Source organism: Globicephala melas, chromosome 2 (genome assembly GCF_963455315.2).
Source record: "Globicephala melas chromosome 2, mGloMel1.2, whole genome shotgun sequence".
In the NCBI taxonomy this organism is placed as follows: domain Eukaryota; kingdom Metazoa; phylum Chordata; class Mammalia; order Artiodactyla; family Delphinidae; genus Globicephala; species Globicephala melas.
The window spans coordinates 6,525,869-6,549,175 of NC_083315.2; the positions used below are offsets into that span (position 1 = coordinate 6,525,869).

The window sequence follows — 23,307 nt, forward strand, 5'->3', positions numbered from 1 at the left end:
GACCTGCTACAAAATTTAAAGATGTGATTAACTATTCATCTTTCTTGAATTATTCCAATTGAAGTGGAAGTGGGCTGGAATTCATGATTTCTCTGGGGAAGTGGTACAAACACTTGAAATAGCAGAGACATCTCGGAAAACGTTTGGCTTAATGGTATGTGACAAATTACTTACCCTGAAGGGAGACATTGACTGAGGTCACGGGAGCTAGATGAATCCCAGATGTGACACATCTTCATTATATCTGACACAGGAAGCTGACACATAATTAAAGCACGACTAGAGATTATTTACTCCTTTTGGATTCTGTGGAAATATTCAAATCATACTAGAGTATTTACTAGTAAAAACGTTAAGGCTGTCATTAAATCATACTTAAGTATTTTCTTACATTTTTACTTTCTTAGAAATGTGAAAAAGCCCCATCTTGAACGCTGGCGCTTACAGCTTGACATTTTTCCATGGGGAGGTCAGCACATGCAACAGTCAGGCAGAGACCACTGGCCGGTCCTCATTCCCTCCAAGGCCACAGGATAGACCCAAGTGCAGGCCATCCTGCAAGCCACAGCAGGCACCTCCCTGGATTGAGTTTTAGGGCATGTTCAAGGCAAAACTACAAAGGTCTCTCCTACACATCCATCCTTTTTTTATTGACCTTATACACTGTATTGTTGTGCTTACCAAGCCTGAGATGGTCACTCTACACTCCCCATTTTCCTTCTTTTTCCCTTCCCTCTTCTGGTGTCTCTGCCTCAAATTATATCCCACTCCTGTCAAGTACCTGCCTGAGTTCTTATCTCCTTCCACGGAGAGTGGATTATGGGTTAATCGTACCGTGATGCTCCCTGCCTCTCAGAATTAAATCCAAATTCTTTTTTTTAATTGAAGTGTAGTTGATGTATAATATTATATAAATTACAGGTATACAGTATAGTGATTTACAATTTGTAAAGATTATACTCCATTTATACTTATTATAAAATATTGGCTATATTCCCCATGTTGTACAATATGTCCTTGTAGTTTATTTTATACCTAATAGTTTGCACCTCTTGATCCAAATTCTTTAAAGTGATTTTCAAAGCCCTGTTCCCTACCTACTGACCCAGCCAGCCTCGGCTTCCTACAGCTTTCCCCATCTTTCTCTAACGCACCAGATTTCTTCAGGTTCCTCAAGTTGGGGTCACGTGCTTGCTCACCTCCAGGCTCTGCCACTAGCTGTCCCCCTGCTGTTCTGCCCAATTCTTCACTCCCTGGCACATGGAAGATATTCACATGCATTTCTTGAAAAAAGGCAGCAAGTAATTGATCAATTAATCCACTGATTAAATCAATCGACCTCTAGTAATATTTTAAGTATTACCTTCCTATGTAATAATGTCACCTTTCTTAATCGTATTAGAATTGTTGGATATATATATGTATATAAATATATTTTTGATAAGTATATATATCAATCAATAAATATAGGCATATTTATTTGTTTGGTTTTGTGTGTGTGTGTGTGTGTGTACACTAAGAGAAGTATAGAGGAAAAATAAAGCATTCGTTTTATCTGGGGTAAGGTAAAGGAAGTTTGCTACTTCAGATTGAAAAAGTTTATTAACCAATAAATTATTGATTATTATTTCCCCTAGCTTTTCTTTAAGAGTGTGTGCATCTGTGGCAGGCCAGAGCATTTCAAACACAATTGGTGAGCATATTTTCAGTTTTCCACTCCTATACCATATCAAGAAAAGTCAACAGTAAGCGGTGCACAGACCATTTAAAGCTTTCAAAGAGCTCTTCGTTAGCACCAAGATTTCTGTTATAAATATGGGAACTTCTACATAAACAGTCCTTGAATAATTGGTACTGTCTGTAAGAACAGACCTAATTATGGAGGAAATGACTTTTTGTGTAAAACCATTACAAAACAAGTTGTTTAGCTTGGGGGGTATTTTATCAAATCTTTGCAGCTCGTGTATTATTTTTGATCCCAACTATGGAAAAAATGTTTCCTGAATAAGCAAGCTGAAATAGGAATTCGTATCTCTGATAAAGCGCTACATTCACTGAATACTTTTCCTTTCTGGATTATATTTGCTTTATGTCTGTCCTTTAGGCCTGACTGCCGAGGTGCAGTTAGATTCCCTGAAACAAAAAGGAGCCATTAAACGCACGCTCTTCCTTGAAAACCATCAGTCACATCTCGTCTTCCCTCTCGTGATAAAGGGGCAGAAATCCCTCCAATGCCAGGATTTTACCGTTTACCTTCGAGTAAGTGTTCCAGAATCACCTTTCTGGCCTCTAACATTGAAGTCCAAATTCCAACCATTTTTCTCCATTTAAACATCACAGTGGTTCACACAGACCCACATCTATTTTCATTTTATAGGAGAAATCTTTAAAGCCACACACTCCTCTGTTGAGCCTGACTTCAGCCAACCTAATGATGTATTGCTTTTAATTCCGAAGCTGCTTCTTTTTTTTCTTTTAATTGTTATTAGAGTATAGTTGATTTACAATGTTGTGTGAGTTTCTGCTCCTAAGCTTCTTCTTGTTTTGAGTACACTCCTTAGTACTAGTGCTAACTCAGGTGGTTTTCATTTCCAACTGCCTCCCCGCAAAAAACATAAAAGTTAGACACAATTTATTTGAATTTTTATCCTACGTGAGGATGTTCGGCCAGATTTTATCAATGTGCATTTCTGAGCCAACTTAGGAGAAGGGCGAGGCATTCAAAGGCTTTATTAAAAGTAAATTATAATTACATTTTTAAAGCAATGGATTTTTACAATAACTCCTAAACCCACCATGAAATAAAAAGCCAAAACGTGTTATGATACAGTTATTTCATCTTCTTACCAGTGATGACGTTGTGAAGCCTCTTTTCATTTGGTCTCCTCTTTGAGGGGATATAGTAAGGGGAAAACCTGTAGAAAGCAGAGTTTACAAACACATTGTAGAATGAAAAGCTGGTGCACGACCCTCGTGTCTCATTATGACTGATACTGGCATCCGGTTGAAGGGCGGCATGCCCACTCCATGGTTTGGGAGTTCCTGTGTGTCCAGACCTTGCTGCCGGTACTACCCCCTCCCTCCCCAGGAAGGTTCTGGTGCTTTTTCTAAGGGAACTTCAGATGTGCTGAAGGTGTTTTGAAGTTCATGCAAACAAGGACTTAAAGAGATGATAAGAAAGGAAGAGAATCGAGAGGTTTTCTTCCTCTGAGCCCAAGGGGACTTACAAATTCTGCCAACCTCATTAAGATAAAAATCCCAGTTCATGAAACTTTCAGTGACATTTCCTGTGCAACTGATTTTTAACTGTGCAATCTGACCAATCCGTGTGAGTTGTTGAAGATCTGGAGAACCTGAAGATTGCTTCCAGAAGCATGTATTTCAACGAAGCCTAAATGATTCCAACTCTGAACATACGTTCATTAAACCGGCTTCTCTATGCCACGTCCACAGCATGTGCCTAGGCCCGCTGGGGTGGTAGTTACTTCATGGTTCACTTTTTTTTTTTTTTTTTTTTTTTTTTTTTTTTTTAACATCTTTATTGGGGTATAATTGCTTTACAATGGTGTGTTAGTTTCTGCTTTATAACAAAGTGAATCAGTCATACATAAACATATGTTCCCATATGTCTTCCCTGTTGCGTCTCCCTCCCTCCCACCCTCCCCATCCCACCCCTCCAGGCTGTCACAAAGCACCGAGCCAATATCCCTGTGCCATGCGGCTGCTTCCCACTAGCTATCTACCTTACTGCGTTTGTTAGTGTGTATATGCCCATGACTCTCTCTCGCCCTGTCACAGCTCACCCTTCCCCTTCCCCATAACCTCAAGTCCGTTCTCTAAGAGGTCTGCGTCTTTATTCCTGCTTTACCCCTAGGTTCTTCATGACATTTTTTTCTTAAATTCCATATATATGTGTTAGCATACGGTATTTGTCTTTTTCTTTCTGACTTACTTCACTCTGTATGACAGACTCTAGGTCTATCCACCTCATTACAAATAGCTCAATTTCGTTTCTTTTTATGGCTGAGTAATATTCCATTGTATATATGTGCCACATCTTCTTTATCCATTCATCCGATGACGGGCACTTAGGTTGTTTCCATCTCCGGGCTATTGTAAATAGAGCTGCAATGAACATTTTGGTACATGACTCTTTTTGAATTTTGGTTTTCTCAGGGTATATGCCCAGTAGTGGGATTGCTGGGTCATATGGTAGTTCTATTTGTAGTTTTTTAAGGAACCTCCATACTGTTCTCCATGGTTCACTTTTAATGGCCAGAGGCAAGTGCTGCCTGCCTTCCACCAACTAACATCTTGCAGCCATTTTACAGGGCCTTTCTTGAGTTTGTGATTATTTTCCCTAGGATGAAACTGAATTCCGAGATAAACTGTCTCCAATCAACATTAGTTTGAATTACAGTTTGGATGAATCCACCTTTAAAGAAGGTCCGGAGGTGAAACCAATATTGAATTACTACAGGGAAAACGTTGTTACCGAACAGGTAGGTCCTGGCCCGTCTTTGATGGTATATTCTCAATCAGGCCCTGGGCATTGCTCCTGTGACCTTAAGATGAAATCCAGGCCCTTTTGTTTTCATTCCTGCATACACACTTGTAACATTTGGGAGATTTTCTGAACATGTTTCCTGAAACACTGCATCCCTGTGTTTTCAGAAGCCCTTCCCCTTGTGGAACCAAGATTTAATTTGTTCAAAATGTGGCCGTAATAGAAGCAGTACAGCCTGTAATCCTCAAACCATCGGCCAGAGTAGCATTCTTTACAGACATTTCAGAATGAATTGGAATCGGGCTCCTAAGTAAGCTAGCCTATAAGGGGAGGTCACTGCCAAACAGAGTTTCTAGCTAGGTAGACTCATGCAGAGTGAAAGGAAAGCTTTGGTTTAACTTGTGGGATCATTCATAATTTTCAAGAGAAAGGACGGGATTCAGGTTTTCCCAGATTCTTCCTGATACATGTTTTTCCACAACACAGGCTCACATCCTGGTCGACTGTGGAGAAGATAACATGTGCATTCCTGACTTGAAGCTGTCAGCTAGACCGTAAGTTTAAATAAATAAACTTGTCCATTTTACCTAATGGCATACAGGTGTTTACTTAAAGCTTCTCTGGAGAAAGTATACACTTCCAGCCACTACCAAAATAAGTGCACTGCGTGAAATTTCTGAGCTTGGCTACACTTTGGGTTAGCCTGTGGCTTAGGTCTTTGTCATTGGTGTCAAGTGACACACCCCAAGACCTTGCCTGAGCCGTTCCATCCTTCACCAAAAGTGGGGGGAAATGCTTCTGTTTGAAGTTAACTCATCTCTGGTGGTTCCGGTGGCTCTCCTCTCTACCTGCCTCAACCCATCCCCACCCCAGGAACTATCTTGCTGCCAGTGTTTGGAAGCTTCTTGGTAACCTCTCAAGGGGACTTTTTCCAAACTTCATAATCTAGCCACTGTCCGAAGCAATAGCTTTGATTAAGGGTCACAAGTAGGCATTTCCAAATGCTGTTTCAATTTGAAGACTGGAGTGAATTAAATGTCCTCAGAATACCTCACAATCAGCTATTTGAGATCTTCCTTTATCTGCCTCTTTCTTCCCTCTTATTTTCCACTTTGCGTCACACTCAGCTTCCCCTCCTACTTTCTAAACCACCTCTCTCCCTCTCTTCCCATTGCCCATCTTCCTCCTATGGGATGTTTTCAGGGATGTGCTGAAGCCGTCTCCTCCTGGCTTGTGAGCTAATTGTTAACTTTTCGGGAATTTTTGCTGGCAGATCGTTAAGTATGTTGGGAGCTTGAAATTGATCACAGTGGGAGGATTTACACCACTGGAATCGGCAAATGCTACACATCCTGGTTTTCTTTGTTTGTTTTTGAGAACTGGTTGTTACTTTATTATACAGGTTTTTTAAAAATAAATAAATACATAAATTTAGTTTTGGCTGCGTTGGGTCTTCGTTGCTGCACACGGGTTTTCTCTAGTTGCGGTGAGCGGGAATTACTCTTCATTGTGGTGCGCGGGCTTCTCATTGTGGTGGCTTCTCTTGTTGCGGAGCACGGGCTCTAGGTGCACCAGCTTCAGTAGTTGTGGCACACGGGCTCAGTGGTTGTGGCTCACGGGCTCTAGAGCGCAGGCTCAGTAGTTGTGGCACACGGGCTCAGTAGTTGTGGCTTACAGGCTCTAGAGCACAGGCTCAGTAGTTGTGGCGCACAGGCTTGGCTGCTCCACGGCATGTGGGATCTTCCCGGACCAGGGCTCGAACCCGTGTCCCCTGCATTGGCAGGCAGATTCTTAACCGCTGCACCACCAGGGAAGCCCTAGTATACAGTTTTTAAACGTTACTTTCCATTTACAGTTATTCCAAAGTAGGGGCTCTATTCCCTGAGTTGTACATACATCCGTGAGCCTGTCTCAGACCCAGTGGTTTGTACCTCCCCCTGGCCCCGCCCCCGATGTTGCCCCTTCCTCCACTGGTAACCACTAGTTTGAAGCGCTGGTTGTTAAATATTTACCAGAACACCCCTGGATGTTTTCCTGTCCTTCTCATCCAGACATAGTTTTGATTCTTCTCACCACCCCCTCATGACGATCCATCTTGTTTTTTTTCCCAGTCTTGCATGTTTACATCTTCCTCTAAATAAAATACCCATGAATCCAGAGATGCACAGAACCTAATGATTCTTTTTAAACTGCATTTTTAGAGATAAGCATCAGGTCATCATTGGAGATGAAAACCACCTTACGCTCATAATCAACGCGAGAAATGAAGGGGAAGGTGCCTACGAAGCCGAGCTCTTTGTGATAATTCCAGAAGAGGCTGATTATGTTGGGATTGAACGCAGCAACAAGGTAATGCCTGTAGGTGATCTGGAGGAGGAAAGAGCTCGGTATATTTTTGAAGACAAATCCATGTTAAGTCATCTTAGCTGAGGATTCCTTCCTCGATAAAACAAAACAAAATGGCACCTTATTTTGTTAAGCAGAATAGCAACGGCCCAGGAAGGAAGATGGTCTTAAGCAGTATTAATCTCTTTCTCGGCCACGGTGCAAAGATAAACTGGCCCAAGATTGGGAGTTGAAACACGGAAGACAGCTGTCTGAAAGAAGCAGCTCATCAATGTGATCCATCCGCTACACTCCCCAAGCTAACTCCCACCCTCCCTGGCTGTTTTCTGGTCTTTGAGTTCCTTTATGCTTCAAGCAGGTCCCAGGAGGTCTGGTTTTCATTACTGCTTATGGAGGAAGGTCCGACCACTCCCAGCTGAGCACTGAAAACAGCCTAGACAGGCACTGGAAAGGAAACACGTTCATGTTTTCTTTTTTCTTGGTCCACCTTTTCGGGACCGGGACCAAGAAAAAGCCAGGTTTTTGTCATTTGCCAGTCCTGCAATGCCACTATTTGTTAAACTCACAGCAATGCTTTTTACAGATTTCCTTTCCTTATCACAATATGAATCTTCCCACTCAGAATATCCTCAGGTTCTGCTCTAAAACCATTATAAATACAGTGAAGGATAACAGAGAGAGTCCCTTGGTTTCAAAGATACACAGACTCACAATTAAGGGCAGAGACCAAGTTTCACACTTTTATAGTCATCCCTGCACTTCACATAGAAGTTGGCATGATGAGTGTTATTTAAATTCTTGCTGATGGATATGTTCCTTTAACTGAAGTTTATTAAAGTTCTGCTACTTTCCAAAAACTGCATCCTCTTGGGAACGTGCACATTCTAATGATCAAATAATTTAATGAAAAAGAATTCCTCTAAAGAAATGCTAGCAACAGTTGTGATGTCAGTATTTGAAAGGCATTTACAAACGCGGGGAATACAAAATTCTCTGCGCACACCGCTAGTCTCATGACTTATGTTTTGACTGAAATATCTTCTCAGTGAAAAAATAACCCAGAGGAGCAATAATCCAGTATCTTTGACAGTTGTAAAGTCATCACGAGTTTCTGTTGAAGAAATTTGTAGGAACATATCACTTAAGAATAATTACATGCAAATAATACATAAACAAACAAACAATGAAGCTCAAGTATGTTATTTTAAAAAATGTTCCAGGGCTCTTCCTATATTTTTATTTCAACTCCTTTTCTGTCACTGCACCCCTGACTTTGTTAAACAAAGCATCTATTCAAAATATTCTTCTTTTAGCAAAACATCTAGTTTACTGTTCACCGTTGGGTGGAAAACACAGGAAACATTTATCATTTCTATCTTTGGCTTTAAACGTTATAACAGACATTATCTATAATCTCCAATGAGTCTTTAACTGTTTTTCCTCCATCAGTTTCCCTTGGGCAGAATCTGGTTTGACATGACTAAGCCACATTCTAATTCCTTCTTTGTTGTTAAGCAGTTTGAAGTTTGTGTCTCTTTTTATTTATACTTGGTTCAAGTTTTTTTTTTTTTTTAACAATTTTCTCTCAAGGGGAAAAGTATGAGGGATTATCTGATTGTCAGTTTTGTTGTTCTTTGGCTAAAAACATTCATCTTTTCGAAAATGTAGAGGCTGATCATCTCTTCCTCTGGAGACCTTAACGGAGCCAGCCTTTACAATTCTTTTCGGTGACCTTCTAAATTTTTCTAGGAATAAAGGCCCATGTGCTCTATCTTTTTATTATTATTGTTGTAAACTATATGTAACATAAAATGTACCATTTTAACCCTTTTGAGGTGTACAGTTCAGTGCCACGAAGTATAATCACATTGTTGTGTAACCATCACTACCGTCCATCTCCAGAACACTTTCATCACCCGAGACTGAAACTCTGTACCCATGAAACACCAACTCCCTCTTGCCCCCTTTCCCCAGCCTCTGGTACCCAGTGTTCCACATTCTGTCACTATGAATGTGTCTATTCAAGGGACCTCATACATGCTCCACTCCTCTGTCTCAAACTACCTCCAATGCAGTGCTTCCGGAACTAGACGTCATCTTCTCACACTCCTCCTCCCTCTAGTCTGTCTCAGAGAATCGCGCCAGTCTCCACCCAGTTTCTAAAGTCTAAGCCAGTCCTACACCTGTCCAACCCTATCCTCTCTCCATCTCACTGCCACGGTCACTGCCTTCCTCCAGGCTGGCACAATCTTCTCCCAAGATGGCTACACCAGTCTCCTAACTCATCTCCCCATCTCCCAGCCTCCAGCCCCTTCCCTGCATGGGAAGCTCTCTTTCTTTCTTTTTTTGGCTGTGTTGGGTCTTCGTTGCTGGGCTTTCTCTAGTTGCGGTGAGCAGGGGCTACTCTTCGTTGTGGTGCACGGGCTTCTCGTTGCAGTGGCTTCTCTTGTTGCGGAGCACGGGTTCTAGGTGCGTGGGCTTCAGTAGTTGTGGCACACGAGCTCAGTAGTTGTGGCACACGAGCTCAGTAGTTGTGGCTCACGGGCTTAGTTGCTCCACTGCATGTGGGATCTTCCCGGACCAGGGATCAAATCTGTGTCCCCTGCATTGGCAGGCGGATTATTAACCACTGCACCACCAGGGAAGCCCTGGGAAGCCCTCTTTCTAAAATGCAAATCTGACCCTGTCACTCTCTGGCTGAAAACCCTCACTAGCTCCCCATTGCTTGTAGGATAAAGTCCTACAAAGCCCTGAGATGACTTATGAGGCCCTTAATTACATCAACCCTGCTGACCTCCTCGGCTTCATCACGAGTCTTTGCTTCTTTCCTTTACCTCCCACCCTAGTCCTAGAGGGATGGAATTTCTTTTCTGTTTCTGTAATACCTATGCGCCCTCCCGCCACAGAGAGCTCACACACCTGCTGTTCCCTCTGTAACTCTACTCTCTCATCCCCTTTCTCCAGCTTACTTCTTACTACTCACGCTTCAGGCCTCAGCCTAATAACGACTGAGGCTGCTGAAATTCACCGAGCAATTGCTATGAGCTGGGCTCTGCTCTGTGCTCTTGCAAGTATTCAATTTACTTAGTCCTCATAACAGCCTGATAGAGAAACGGTAAGGCTATCATTTTCCCTGTTGTATAGATAAGGAGAAATTCAGAAACATGCCCAAAGGTACACAGCTATTACGTAGCAGAACCAAGACTGACACCTCAGCTGTCAGGTCCAGACCCGTCTTCTTAACCACTGAGCTGCCAGGCCCCCTATGAGGTTATGTCACTTCCTCCAGGATGTCTTCTCTGATTGCTTACTTCTATGTGCCTGTCCTCCTCCATCACTGTGAATTTCTGCTCTCATGAAACTTAACAAACTGTACTAATTGTGTGTTTCCAGTGCTTGTTACAATTGCTTGTGATTCCTTATTACGATTCTTATAGTAATAGGACATTTAAGGAGGACAAGGGTGTTTTGGTTTTTTTTTTTTGATCAGTGCCTGGTAAGTGGCAGGTACACAGTAAATATTTTCAGTGAATGAATAATACTCTAAGAGCTATAAATGGATGAGAACAAGATAGTCCCAGGAACAGCTGAGGAAAATAATCTAGAAATATCTACAAAAACAATCATTGTTTCTCCCACTCAGAGAGAGGAAATAAAGGTTAAAAAAAGAAAAAGGGTGGGGAATCTGGGGAGAGAAAAGATCTCTGATTGATGTGAAAAAGCTATTTCTAGAAAGCTGGGGAAAAAATGTACATATGACTTTCAACCTTCAGATAAGATAAAAATATTTACTATAGAAACCAAATCCTTGAATTATATTCAAGGGACACGTGGGTATTTTGGAAAGCTGTTGCTGAGTTCTTTTTTTTTTTTTTTTTTCCTGTTTTCAGGATTGAGTTAGTAATCCCAACACAAAACATCTCTGTACAATTAGAGTTAGTTATGGATCCTTCAGAACTTGAATACATGCTAAAGCTACCTTTGAGAAGGAAAAATATTATCAGCTTTTGGAAAATATGTTTCTTACCTCCTTAGGATACTAACATGTCACTCGGGTTATTTGGAAAGAGCAGGTATTAAATGCTGCCTCTGAATATCAGAGATTTCATTTCTTTCTCATGAGTTAAAACACACCTTTCAATGGCTGATGGCAGGAAGAGGGCTTTATACTCAGCTGTGTGCTTGTCCATTTCATTTCAGGCTCCTCGTAGGAAAGACTGGGAGCTACGTTTGCTGTGTATCTCCTGACACCGTCTACTGCTTTGTGCTGGACGTTTTTCTAGGCACTGGGAAGAGAACAGATACAAAAAAACCCCTGCTTGCTTAAGCTCATTTTCTTAAAGCGTATGATTTACCCACAGAGCTCTTGACTTAGGTATCTGGGGTTCATTTGCCTTTTCTTTGTTTTGGTTTTGGCTCTTGGTTTTTCTCAACCATGTGGAAAGAATGGAAAGGAGGTGGTTTCTGAAACTTATCCTTGAAAATTCACATGACTTCCTTAAATGAAATTTCGATAGAGCTGACCGACGGATAAGTGGTCCTCGTGTTTGGAACCCTCTTCCATGGTCCTCTCATGGGGTCCTTTGTGAAGTCCTCAGTTTGCAAGCTTATCTTTGGGAATGAGGCTGACAGGTAATATATCAGTAGCACTTAACAAGTTAAGAGTGAAATAATGGATGAACATATGTAGCTATTACCACGGGCAAGAGCAGGGCCATAGGGACATTAGGTTTTGAAAGATGGAAAGGGGCTCAGGGTGGAGATCCAGATGTGGATTTCTAGCCTGAAGACACAAGGGAGAGCTGTGACCAGAGGACAGGAGTCCAAAGATAAACCTCCTTTACTTTCCCCTCCGTCGGGTGTAACTTTTTTTTTTTTTAATGCTACCACATAGAAATAACTTTTAATTCTCTCCACTCAGTTTATATATCCTTGCAGACTATTTTCTCTACCCACACATACACACCTCCATCTCTACGTCTACGTTTCATAGACTATCTTTCCAGACCAACACTCACAGATTTAACACATCCTTTGTCATTCTGGCATAATATTCCACGGTAAGGATCCATTAATTTAAACACGGGAACATTTATAATAACACAAACATAGGTCAATAACTCCTTTTCCACTAGATTTCACTGTTTTCCTTTCATGTGTTTTTCACATAAACACAGGACAGAAGACTAGAAAGCAAAACACCACAATCTCAGTTTTTTCCACTAACCTGAAACCAGTGTTGAATCGCAACCTTGTTCTTGCTAAAATAAACAGTATTTTAGACACAAACACAGATGCTGCAATAAATATAACCCTTATTTTCCCTTGCGTACTAAACTGCCATTATGGTACAAATAACAGGCTTTGGCAATGGACTCAAAAATGCAGTTTAAGATCCAGATCATCTCCTAAAATTATTCTTTGAACCTCAGAGAAATCTCCAAAATGAATGAACAATAATCTAAACATTATTCCTGAGCTATGAGATGCTCAGGTGCCCAGTTAAACAAAGCAGTGTTCAAGAACTGGGGCCCAATAAGAAATACACTAACACCACCTCATACAATCAGCAAAACAATAGTCTCCCCAAATTTTCCCCTTAAAAATTACATCATCCTCAAAAACTTCAAAAGAGAACTATCATATGATCCAGCAATGCCACTTCTGTGTCTATATACAAAGGAAATAAAATCAGTATCTCAACTGATACCTGCACATCCATTTTCGTAGCAGCACTATTCACAATAGCCAAGAGGTGGAAACAACCCAAATGGCCATCAGTGGGTGAACAGATGAACAATATACAGTACACACATACAATGGAATATTATTCAGCCTTAAGGAAGGAAATTCTGCCACATACTACAACATGGATGACCCTTAAGGACATTAGGCTAAGTAAAATAAGCCCGTCGGCTGTAACCTTGAGACCTTCTCCAGCACACAGTTCTAAGTGCCTCTTCAAACTTGAGTTTTTATACATTCTAATCAGAACAGGATATGGGGCAAGACGGGAGGTGAAAAGCAGTGGGTAAACATAAAAAAGTGTTCTCTTCCCATCTTAAGTATTTATAGGATTGACCTAAGATTGGGTGTGGAATCTCAAAATGGAACCATGGTATGGAGAAATTTGTGTCCAAAGCAATTCTCTTGCAAATGGTCATTGCGTTGTAGGATAATCTATAATATACATCTTGCTGTCATTTCATGTTTGCAAAAATTAATTTGTTTAGTTATGTTTAATTATCCATGATCTTCATGGCCCAAACTGAACATGAACCGAAGTGCAAATCATTTCAAAAATGTTCATATAAATAGTCTACTAAGCATTTTCAGGGACTTCCCTGGCAGTCCAGGGGTTAAGACTCAGCGCTTCCACTGCAGGGGGTGCAGGTTCAATCCCTAGTCAGGGAACTAAGATCCCACATGCCACGCGGAACAGCCAAAAAAAAAAAAAAAAGAAAAAAAAAATGTGTGTGTGTATATATATGTGTATATATATATACACACATATATGTATATATACATATACACACACACACACACACACACACATATATTCTACTAAGCATTTTCTTCCTCAATGAAACACAACAAATGTGTTTACCCATACAACATGTTTCTTCTTAAAATTAAACTTTGGTCTTTTCTCACAAGCTTCTCTTCTGAGTTGATGGTCACACATGAACCCTTGGGCTCAGGCACTCACACAGGTGTTTGAAATCAAGAGAAGCTGCCTGGCCCGCAGCATTGCTTTTGCGACAGGATATCGTTTATTCCGCCCCTGACTCCACACTGGTGTTCTTCCCCGTTGCAGGCACTGCGACCACTGAGCTGTGAGTACAAGATGGACAATGTCACCCGAATGGTGGTGTGTGACCTTGGGAACCCTATGGTGGCTGGAACAAACGTAAGAGAAAACCAGATGCACTTAACTGATTTCTGTCTAATTGAATTTTAAAGAGAACTAGTGGAGAGCACCCCCAGTTAGCACTCAGCAATTTAGCACCTGGCAACTAAAACCAATTAGGCAGGAAATTCCCAGGGTGGTGGGATTTTGCATCACAACCCCACACTGAGTGGACAATCTGAGCTAAAATACACAAAATGATGAATACTTTCATATGCCTTTTTGTGTGTGTGTGTGTGGTACGCGGGCCTCTCACTGTTGTGGCCTCTCCCATTGCGGAGCACAGGCTCCGGACGCGCGGGCTCAGCGGCCATGGCTCACGGGCCCAACCGCTCTGCGGCATGTGGGATTTTCCCGGACCGGGGCACGAACCCGTGTCCCCTGCATTGGCAGGCGGACTCTCAACCACTGCGCCACCAGGGAAGCCCATATGCCTTTTCTTTTGACATCAGTCTTACGTGTCTTCAGTCTCAACAAATCTCTAAAAACTATTTTTTTTTACTACAGATTTTTTTCTCGAGTATATTTTCTTTGAATTTCACTACAAATGTTTTCTTTGAATCCAAGAAGAACTACGATGTAAAGGATTTAAGAAATAACAGAATTAAGAATTTTAGCAAAGATGATTAAACTTTTACTTTAGATATACCTCCCATGTGAACATCATTCACAGTGTTTTCCTGTTAAAATATTACCATAATCCAGGTTTGAAAACAGCTTTACCAGGTCTGTATTTTCCATGCATCTTACTTGATAAAGAATAATGCAGAAAATTGTTTATAGCAAGAAAAAAGAAAGGATCAATCATGATCTGTAACAGGCTTATGAAAGAATAAGGAATCTTCTTTTTCTTTCTTTGTTTCCAGATTTAGGAACTTCCCATTCAGGATTACTTGTGGTCAATAAATTCATTTTATGCCATTGCAGTTTAAGTATACACAGAGTAACTCCTTGTAATAAATATCACAGTAGAAATCATTATTTTATGGAGTTATAAATCAGGAAAAAAACCCTGAAATCTGCAAATACTACGTAATTAAGTGTTACAAATTAAACATATGTAGTCCTCTGTTTTAAATTAGATGCTTATGATTCATTGATAATGAAATGGCCTGTTTGAAAAAACCTTCCTGGAAATGTGTAAGTGTGTAGGTTTGTATTAGAACAGCTTCCCAAAGCGTCTTCCAAAGAGTGTTAATCCTTTGAGGCAAGCCCTTAAAAGGGAGCCCTATAGTCACTGCTGAGAATCATATCCTCTCCTGGGACATTCAGGTGCCTGTTCCATTTTAAAAGTGCTGAGAAGTTCTGCAGTAAGGAAACCTTCTAGCCCAGTGTTTCTCATATTTATTTGAGCCTTTGAAACTTTCTATCCAGTAACACCTATTCCCAGTTTATAATCTAGGATATTGTGCTAAAACAATATGTTTGCCTTTTTATATTCTAAATTGATTATCATTCCGTTCATCCTATTTAAAAGATATGCCAAGCTGTAGTCTAGTAAACTCACTTCTTGGGTCAAAAAAGTAAATATTTAAATGAAAGGTAAATGTTTATAACAGATTTTTATTAATTAACATGTATTGATTGCCCTCTGTGTTATAATTCCATCACTGGGTGTTTTGTGTGTGTTATCTCATTTAATTTTCACAACTACCAACAATCCTATGAGTCAGGTATGTCTCCTGTGTTATGGATGAGGAAACTGAGACTCAGAGAAATCAAATGAGTTACCCAAAGTCTCACATAATGAAGAACAGAAACCAGGATTCGAACCAGGCCTCAACAAAAAGCCCACGTTCTAGCAGGTCTGCAAAAATTAGATAAAAACTAATGAATAACAGATGAGATTTTTCAACAAAGCCATGAAAGACAGAATGGGATGTCTAAGCTGAGATATTAGAACATTTTTCATTAGAATCCTTTTATCTAGAAGCTAATAAATCCTTTGACTAGTTTTCAAGAAAAATTCAGCCACCCAATTTGATAGGAAAAGGTCTACCTAAGGCCAGACAGAAATGAATTGACATGGTGATAATGGTGTTAGCATCTGTAGGTGACCGGGCACTCATTCCTTTTTCAGTATTAAAAGTGTTATATCCAGACCAGAGATCATCTAAGGTCATCAATAACTAAGGATAATCTTGGAACAAAAACTGGACACCAGTGTTGTTCAAAGTGGAGGGTAAAAATGGCAGTGTGGTCTTAGCCACAAATGTGTTTTTGTGAAAAGATGTCAATCCATTTTACCAGCAAATAATCTTTAGAAGTCAGGGAAGTATATTGTTTGTATTCGTTTATCTCTGAGGTCTATAGTAGAAGAAACCTAATAGCTTTCTTATCTCACCCTTGAATGCCCTTAAACACATCAAATTTTATTGCATTCTGTTTTGTTATAAAATGCTTTGATTTAGTTACTTCTTCATTTTGTACTTCTAAAAGAATACTTTAATGGGTTGTAGTAAAATTCCAACTGTAAATGTAGTCCTAACTATTAGAAAGCATCACAAATTGCCGGGATTAATTATCCCAGTCCTGATATTTTTTAAAAAGTAGTTTTCAAGTGACTTTTTATTTTAACAAAGTATTCAAGGTTGTATTCAGAAGTTTACTTCTGATTTGTAAGCAGTAACATCATTTTCATGTAATAGCTTTAGTGATGTAAAGTATTTATATACCGATAAGATTTGTAAAAATTCACAAAGTCTCTCTAGTAGGATAATAAAAAAAAAAAACAGTGGCTCAACAAAGGCTCTTTAGAATCAATGCCCAGAGATCTGGCTTTTGGTTCTAGTTAAGAACATATGTCTCTTATCAGTATGAAATTGTCACACCTTTAGGGTATCCTCATCTCGTGCTGAATAATAAAAGACCAACATTATACAGGCCTCCCCACAATATAGTAAGCTCCCCATCACTGGAAGTGTGCAAACAAGGGCACACTCTTTTTCACCACTTTTAATTACACCCCTTCTATATGCCTGGTACTAAACTAGAGTCTGATAATACCGAGATGAAAATGTACAATCCCCATTCCATAAGAAACTTAAAATTTAGCAACATTATAGGTTGAGTCATGGGTGAGTAGCAAAGAAGAAGACAAAGAATAAAGAGAACATTTCTGCCTGACCTGGCCTGTGGGCTTGAAGGGTGTATTGCAGGAGGACCCCTTGTCCTGAGTTTTGACGCATGAGTAGGAGTTCTGCAAGTAGAAAAAGCAGGAAAAGACTTTAAAAGTTTCTAAAGAAGAGAGAAGAGCATGTGCAAAGCCCCAGAGGTCTGACAGAAAATTGCACATTTGGAATTATAAAGGAATTCATCCTGGCTGGGGCATAAGGATGTATAGGCTTAACAATTAGGCGCACCCTAATTATTATCCCAGTTTCTCCAATGATCAGCAGTGATACCTTGGGCAAGTCACACTGAGATGGGAGAATACCTGTTTGTAGGAATGTTTGGAGCAATGCAATGATATGGTATATGTAAAGCCACCAGGGCAGTACCTGGCTTGCAGCTCATTCGGTAAGGGCTAGTGAAATGAGGATTTATGATAAAAATGATGGTTTATTATGAGTTCATATTATTACTGGTTCATAATAACACGAGTTTGATTGCTGGTTTGATTCTCATAGTGTAGTGGCTGTGAGTTCCAGGTTCTGGAGTTGGCTTGTAGCGATTTCAGTTCCAAATCTAGAGTTTATTTGCTCGGCACCTGGAGCAAGGCACTTAATCTCCCTACTCCTCAGATTGCTGCTGGACTGTAAAATGTCAGCGTTCACTGTACACCTCGTGGTGTGGATGTTGTGATTACATGAGACATTGCACATAAAGCTTAGTACAGTGCATGAGAGCCTAAGTAATATAATTACATGTCTTAGCTATTATTTTTACTTCCTTGTTTATATTACCATTGGATGCACTTTTCTCCAGGTTTTTAAAAAGCTGTTTTCAAACTATAAAAATAGTAAGAACAGTTTTAAAACTTTGGAAGAGAAAGAAAGGTGGAAAAAATAATCCATACACTCACAACCTTAACTGCAGCATATTATCCTGGTATATTTTCTTACAAGACACCCTCACTCCTGTACAGTAATTTTTCCACTGGTAGCCTTTTAAAACCATAGGTGAAACCATGGCACATATAACTTTGCAACCTTTTCTCTTTTTTGACCATAGTTACATTAGAGGCATTTTCCACATGGCATAGGCTTCACCGATGTAACTAACTTCAATGATGACCTAAATGTCCATCAAACAGAATCATCACAGTTTTCTAAATCAATCTCTTCTCGTATATTTAGGTTGTTTTTAATTTAGCACATAAAGAAGGTGGCGGGAAAAGAGTTGATAGGAGGATAAATGAAGAGAGGGAACCACAATGTGTAGGGACTCACATTGCCTGGGCCCCAAAGTCTCAGCTTTGGGGTAGAAGCAGAAAAAGGGACAGCAGTCTAGGGTGGGGATTTGCAGGGATGACTTAGAAAGATTTCTATGCTGTGTATAAGGTTCCTCCCATGTAATAAACTTAGTGTCTTGTGATTTTTTTTTTTTTTTTTTAGTCTTCTCTGGGCCTCCGATTTGCAGTTCCACGACTTGAGAAAACAAACATAAGCATTAACTTCGATCTCCAAATCAGAAGGTTAGACCTTTACATGCCTGAAATACCATCAGCATTCAGTAGTAAAGAGAATCCATGGTGAAATGAATGCCCTCATCAAGCTCCTTCACCTTAAACTTTCTTCTGAAATTAGAACCCAGACGTTCACAGACCATTTTACCTTTGTTTCTCAGTTATTAGTTATTTCTGTTTTTTTGCTTTTTCTTTTCTATTTTGTGTGTGTGTGTGTGTGTGTGTGTGTGTGTGTGTGTGTGGCTTTTGAAGAAGAGATCCATTCTGCAGGCCAAGGCGTGACAGTAAAATTTTGTCCTGAGCACGCTCCCACCCCACCTGCTCCTCCGTCTTTCCTCTTTCTGATGCACATGGCTTTTCCCACCCCGCACCAGTACCCCTACCACATCCTGCCATTCTCTCTGCTGGGGGTCAGCTAATCCCTGAGAACATAATTTCTCCAAAAAAAGCATAGATTTTGAGCTTGCAATCTTGTAATCTAACTTTTCAAGGATGAGTGAGTCTCTGATGGTTTAATTGTGAGCAGCAAGGCAGGACGCAGGTAAGATCATATATTCAGAAGGCAGGGCCTTCTCTGGCAACTCTAAGCCAAACCCTGAAGGGAGCTGCCCCTTTTGTCTAAGGCTGACTCTACCCCACGATTCAAGTGGGACTTTACCTTGTCTCTGTCTATTCTGTTTGCTCCTTCATGGCTGAAAATAATATTTCATGAGTTAAAAGACCTACAGAGAGCAATGTGTCATGAGGGCCAGGGATTCCCAAGTGTGGACTTAAACCCTTTAGCCAGTAAGGGAATCAATGTAATGGCTCTAGACCTGGATGAAAAGAAAAGGATACTGAATAGAATATATCAGAGTTCATGAAAAATTCCTTTCAGATACATGTAAATGTGTGTCATAAGACATCCTGTAGGACGTATATAAATATATATGTGTGCATGTATACATATACACGCACACATATGTATTTGTGGGCTGCAATTTTAAACGTGTGAAAAACACTGATATAGACAGCACATGCCCAGCGTGTTCAACTCTTGTTCTAATATAACAATGTCTCTGAAGTCAGTACCTACAATTTGGTTCTCAAATACTGGTGTGCAAGAGGACTAATCTCTAAACTTACCTCCTGTCCTGCAAGAAGGGAAGTCATTAGAGCGTGATGACTTTTAGAGAAATTACTTTACAGAGTGGATTACTTTCTAATAGCTACTTCAGTTAGAGGTTTACCAGTTTTTTTAAAAAAAGTATACAATCCCGGACTTCCCTGGTGGCGCAGTGCATAAGAATCCGCCTGCCAATGCAGGGGATGCAGGTGCCATCCCTGGTCCATGAAGAGCCCACATGCCGCAGAGCAACTGCGTCCGTGCACCACAACTCCTGAGCCTGCGCTCTGGAGCCCATGAGCCACAACTACTGAAGCCCGTGTGCCTAGAGCCCGTGCTCTGCAACAAGAGAAGCCACTGCAATGAGAAGCCCGCGCACGGCAACAAAGAGCAGCCCCCGCTCACTGCAACTAGAGAAAGCCCACAGGCAGCAATGAAGACCCAACGCAGCCAAAAATAAATAAACAAAAAATTTTAAAATCTTAAAAAAATATATATATATATATATATAATCTCTATAAGAATGTAGTAGATTTTTAAAATCTGCAACCTGTGTCACAAACCATATCCTCTCAACTTTGTGATAGATTTCTAGGAAGGAAGGTTTTCTAACTTAGGTGTTCTGACCTTAGTCAGTTCTTTTTCGAATTTAACTTAAATATTTTCTGCTGAATCTTAGAGATTTTAAAAATTTTACCCAAATTAGTGATGGGATACAGATGGAATGAATTCATCTATCATACCCCTTCATTTTACCAAAAGCGTATTAAATCATTTCTTTGTATCTATATAAATGTACATTTTCCAAAAGGTTCAGGTAGTCCAAAATATTTTCATTTGGAAAATCTCCTGTTTATATTTCTAAGTTTTCAGAAAAGAAAAAGAGAAAAAGAAAAAGCACTCCATAGGGAAGGACCATCATCTCTCCAGACACTTCAGTAACCTGAAGTTTCTGTTTTTCACCATCATTGTCTGTAACACTGATCCTGCAGTAGCGTGAAGCTTTGCATCACTTCAGAAAAAGATACCTATCTCATAAAAGTTGTAGCCTTTAGACAGAAAGTCTGGTACAAGGATGCAAAGCAAATTCCTGATGTTTGCTTCTTACCCTTAATTGCAGTTTCGAATAATAGAACGGATGTAACTAGTAGCTGAATCAAGGAGCAAAGGACACTAAATAATGTTGTAAATGCCTTCCCCAAAACCATCCTGTAGATCACCATTCAAATAATGAATTTAGAGAGGAAGTGCTGAATTTGATGGAAAATAGAAATGGTCGCATTTTAAACATCCCTCTTCATCTAAAATGGTCCATGATTATATTCCATCCTCAGACACTAAAGAAACTCATGACTATTTTACCATTATCCTGAAAAATACAAAAATGCAGGAATGTAGAAAGAACTGGAGAGGCAACAGTAACATACTAAACATCAAATTCCCAAAACATAAAAGTTTTGAGAATACTTTTAATATTCAAATATAGTGGTGAGCATTTCTCTGCACGCTTTGCTGGCGGGCTCCAAAGATGTACATAAGTGTTTAATGGATGGTTTGTATTCAGTTTAAATGTGCTTAAACCAAAAATAAATTAAACCAAATGCTCTCAAGTCTGAATTCAAGCTTTTGAGCACACTGACCACCGGTACCCACATTTAATATCCTTTTCCACAAATAGAACGCAAAAGAGAAAATTAATAAACTTAAAGTCTTTTGTGTCACCAAATGTTTGCATTAACTGGTCTCTCCATGCCCCGGCTCTATGTGACATGTAAACATCTTCCTCCCTGCTTAGAGCTGGTCTCAGTTTGCGATTCCCATGTACAAACAGATCTTTGTGATCATCCTTGAAGCTGCTTCCTCAGTAATGCTGAAATGAACATTGTATTGTTTTGCTGACATTCCAGAGACCGCAGAAAGCATAGAGGGAATGTCAGAAAATAGAAAATAGGAAGCAATAAGGAGAAAGAAAATAGCATCGGAGTAATAAGTGAAAAACATGTTTATCCTTGGTACACGACATAAGCTATAGTCATGGAGAGGAAATTCATCATTTCTTGAGAAGAACTAGCACCGACAGTATAAATAGCTCAGCATCCAGGGCAGTGATGAACTGTCTGTTTGAATGGAGCCGTGGTATTAGTGAGGGAGGTTTTCCTTCCAGGAAAGAGGTGAAAGATGCATCTAAGTTATATATCCAGCCTGGTGTCTTTTCTTACCAGGAGATTTTGCTGACACCACTGGTTGCAGTACCAAGTGCCCCGGCAAAGCCTGTATGACAGAGGGTGATTTTAATTAGCCTTGGATTCTGCCACTGCTTTTGTGACTTTTCAGAACAGCCTCTATAAGCCTCGTATTAGACTCCTGTCCCAAGACAATTTCGATGCTTGACATCTATTTATATTTTCAGGATGTTGTCATGAAAATTGTATTATTTAAACCACTTGGAAGCAAAATGCAATAGAATTATAGGATAACTTAAACAAAACTTTTTTTCTATAATTCTAATTTCCACTGTTGCAAAGCAGTAGTGACCTAGAAACTAGAACAAGGTCTGGGTAAAAATGTGGAACAATTAGACTTAAGCTTCCAAACTAAAGAGTTCCCTGTAATGCACTTGGAACCATGAAGTCTGTAACGAGGGGAATTACTTAATGACTTCTTAGTAGTTAGTAAGTCAGAATTCTGCTTTAAAAAAAAAAAAAAACTTTTTAGTTGACTGATCTTCCCCAGATGTGATAATAATAAAGTGGCCTGGAAACTGGGGTTCAAACTTTGGTGAACAAGTCCCTCTAGTCTCATCACAAGCTTAGCAGTGATACCCCTTTGCAGGAAATGAGCCTGACATTTGCCTGTTTATGTCTTTTATGTGTGTTTGCCGTTTAAGTTGCCTTATCAGTATATACAATCGAACAGCACTTTTCAAAAGCATTGTGGGAACAATTCTGTCTCCTCCTGCTTTGAAAGCAGACCTTTATCATATCTTTTCCAGCTCCCACATTTGGAAAGCTTCAAAAGCTAGTCGGGACATGGCCCATTACCATCAGCAGTGTGAGAGCTTGTCCATTGCATCTGCATGAGATTTGATGATGAAAAAAGAGGAGGCTTTCTCTTCTTAATGAGACCTGAATATAAACATGACCTGTTAGTGGTGGTGTCATATCCCAGTCTGCTAAAAGCTGCGTTATCCTTTGGAATATTAGGGTGATTTCGATGACAGCCCAGTAAGACAATGAGTGCAAACGACAGCTGCATCCAAAGCCCAGCGACTGGTCCAGCCTCTTGTCACATGATGTTTTATTTTCCTTACAGCACTGGTTGCTTAATACATGCATTTTTAAAGTGAAATTTTATATCTAATTATATTTGTGAGAAAGAAACAGCAAACTTAAAAATAATTTTGCCACTGTTCAAAGAAATATTATTAAACATGCACCTTCTATCTTGAGATTCTTGAGGTGCCTGATGAACCTATATGTTATCTCCCAACTGTGTTAATCTCTTCCTGGGGTCTTACTTCTTCTCTCCACTGGCCATACTTCTAATTCACTCCTCACTCCTCACCCCTCATCCTAGTCAGCCAGTGAGCATGCAGTAAAGTACACTTATTTTAATATTACTTAAGAAATAAACCATAAGGAAGGTAAGTTCGCTGCCAGAACAATGTATGCTATGATGCATTCTAGAGCCAACCACGAACACTTCTTCCATTATGCGCTGCTCTTGGGTCATTCATGCCAGTTCTCCTTTTATTAGTATGGAAAATCAGGAGTTGACTGTGCTGTCCTTTCCCATTGGATGGGCAATGAGCT

General features: G+C 40.1%; 1 protein-coding gene across 3 annotated transcripts in view; it reads left to right on the plus strand.

The window, feature by feature from the left end:
* The window catches only part of ITGA8 (integrin subunit alpha 8), a 182,399-nt gene that overhangs the window by 99,346 nt on the left and 59,746 nt on the right, over positions 1-23,307 (plus strand). For all 3 annotated transcript variants that reach the window (XM_030832410.3, XM_030832407.3, XM_060292278.2), the window contains 7 exons: positions 1,638-1,693; positions 2,105-2,259; positions 4,365-4,502; positions 4,994-5,061; positions 6,709-6,856; positions 13,671-13,763; positions 18,320-18,399. In XM_030832410.3, the coding sequence (XP_030688270.1) occupies positions 1,638-1,693; positions 2,105-2,259; positions 4,365-4,502; positions 4,994-5,061; positions 6,709-6,856; positions 13,671-13,763; positions 18,320-18,399 (738 nt within the window). The remainder of the gene's footprint in view (positions 1-1,637; positions 1,694-2,104; positions 2,260-4,364; positions 4,503-4,993; positions 5,062-6,708; positions 6,857-13,670; positions 13,764-18,319; positions 18,400-23,307) is intronic.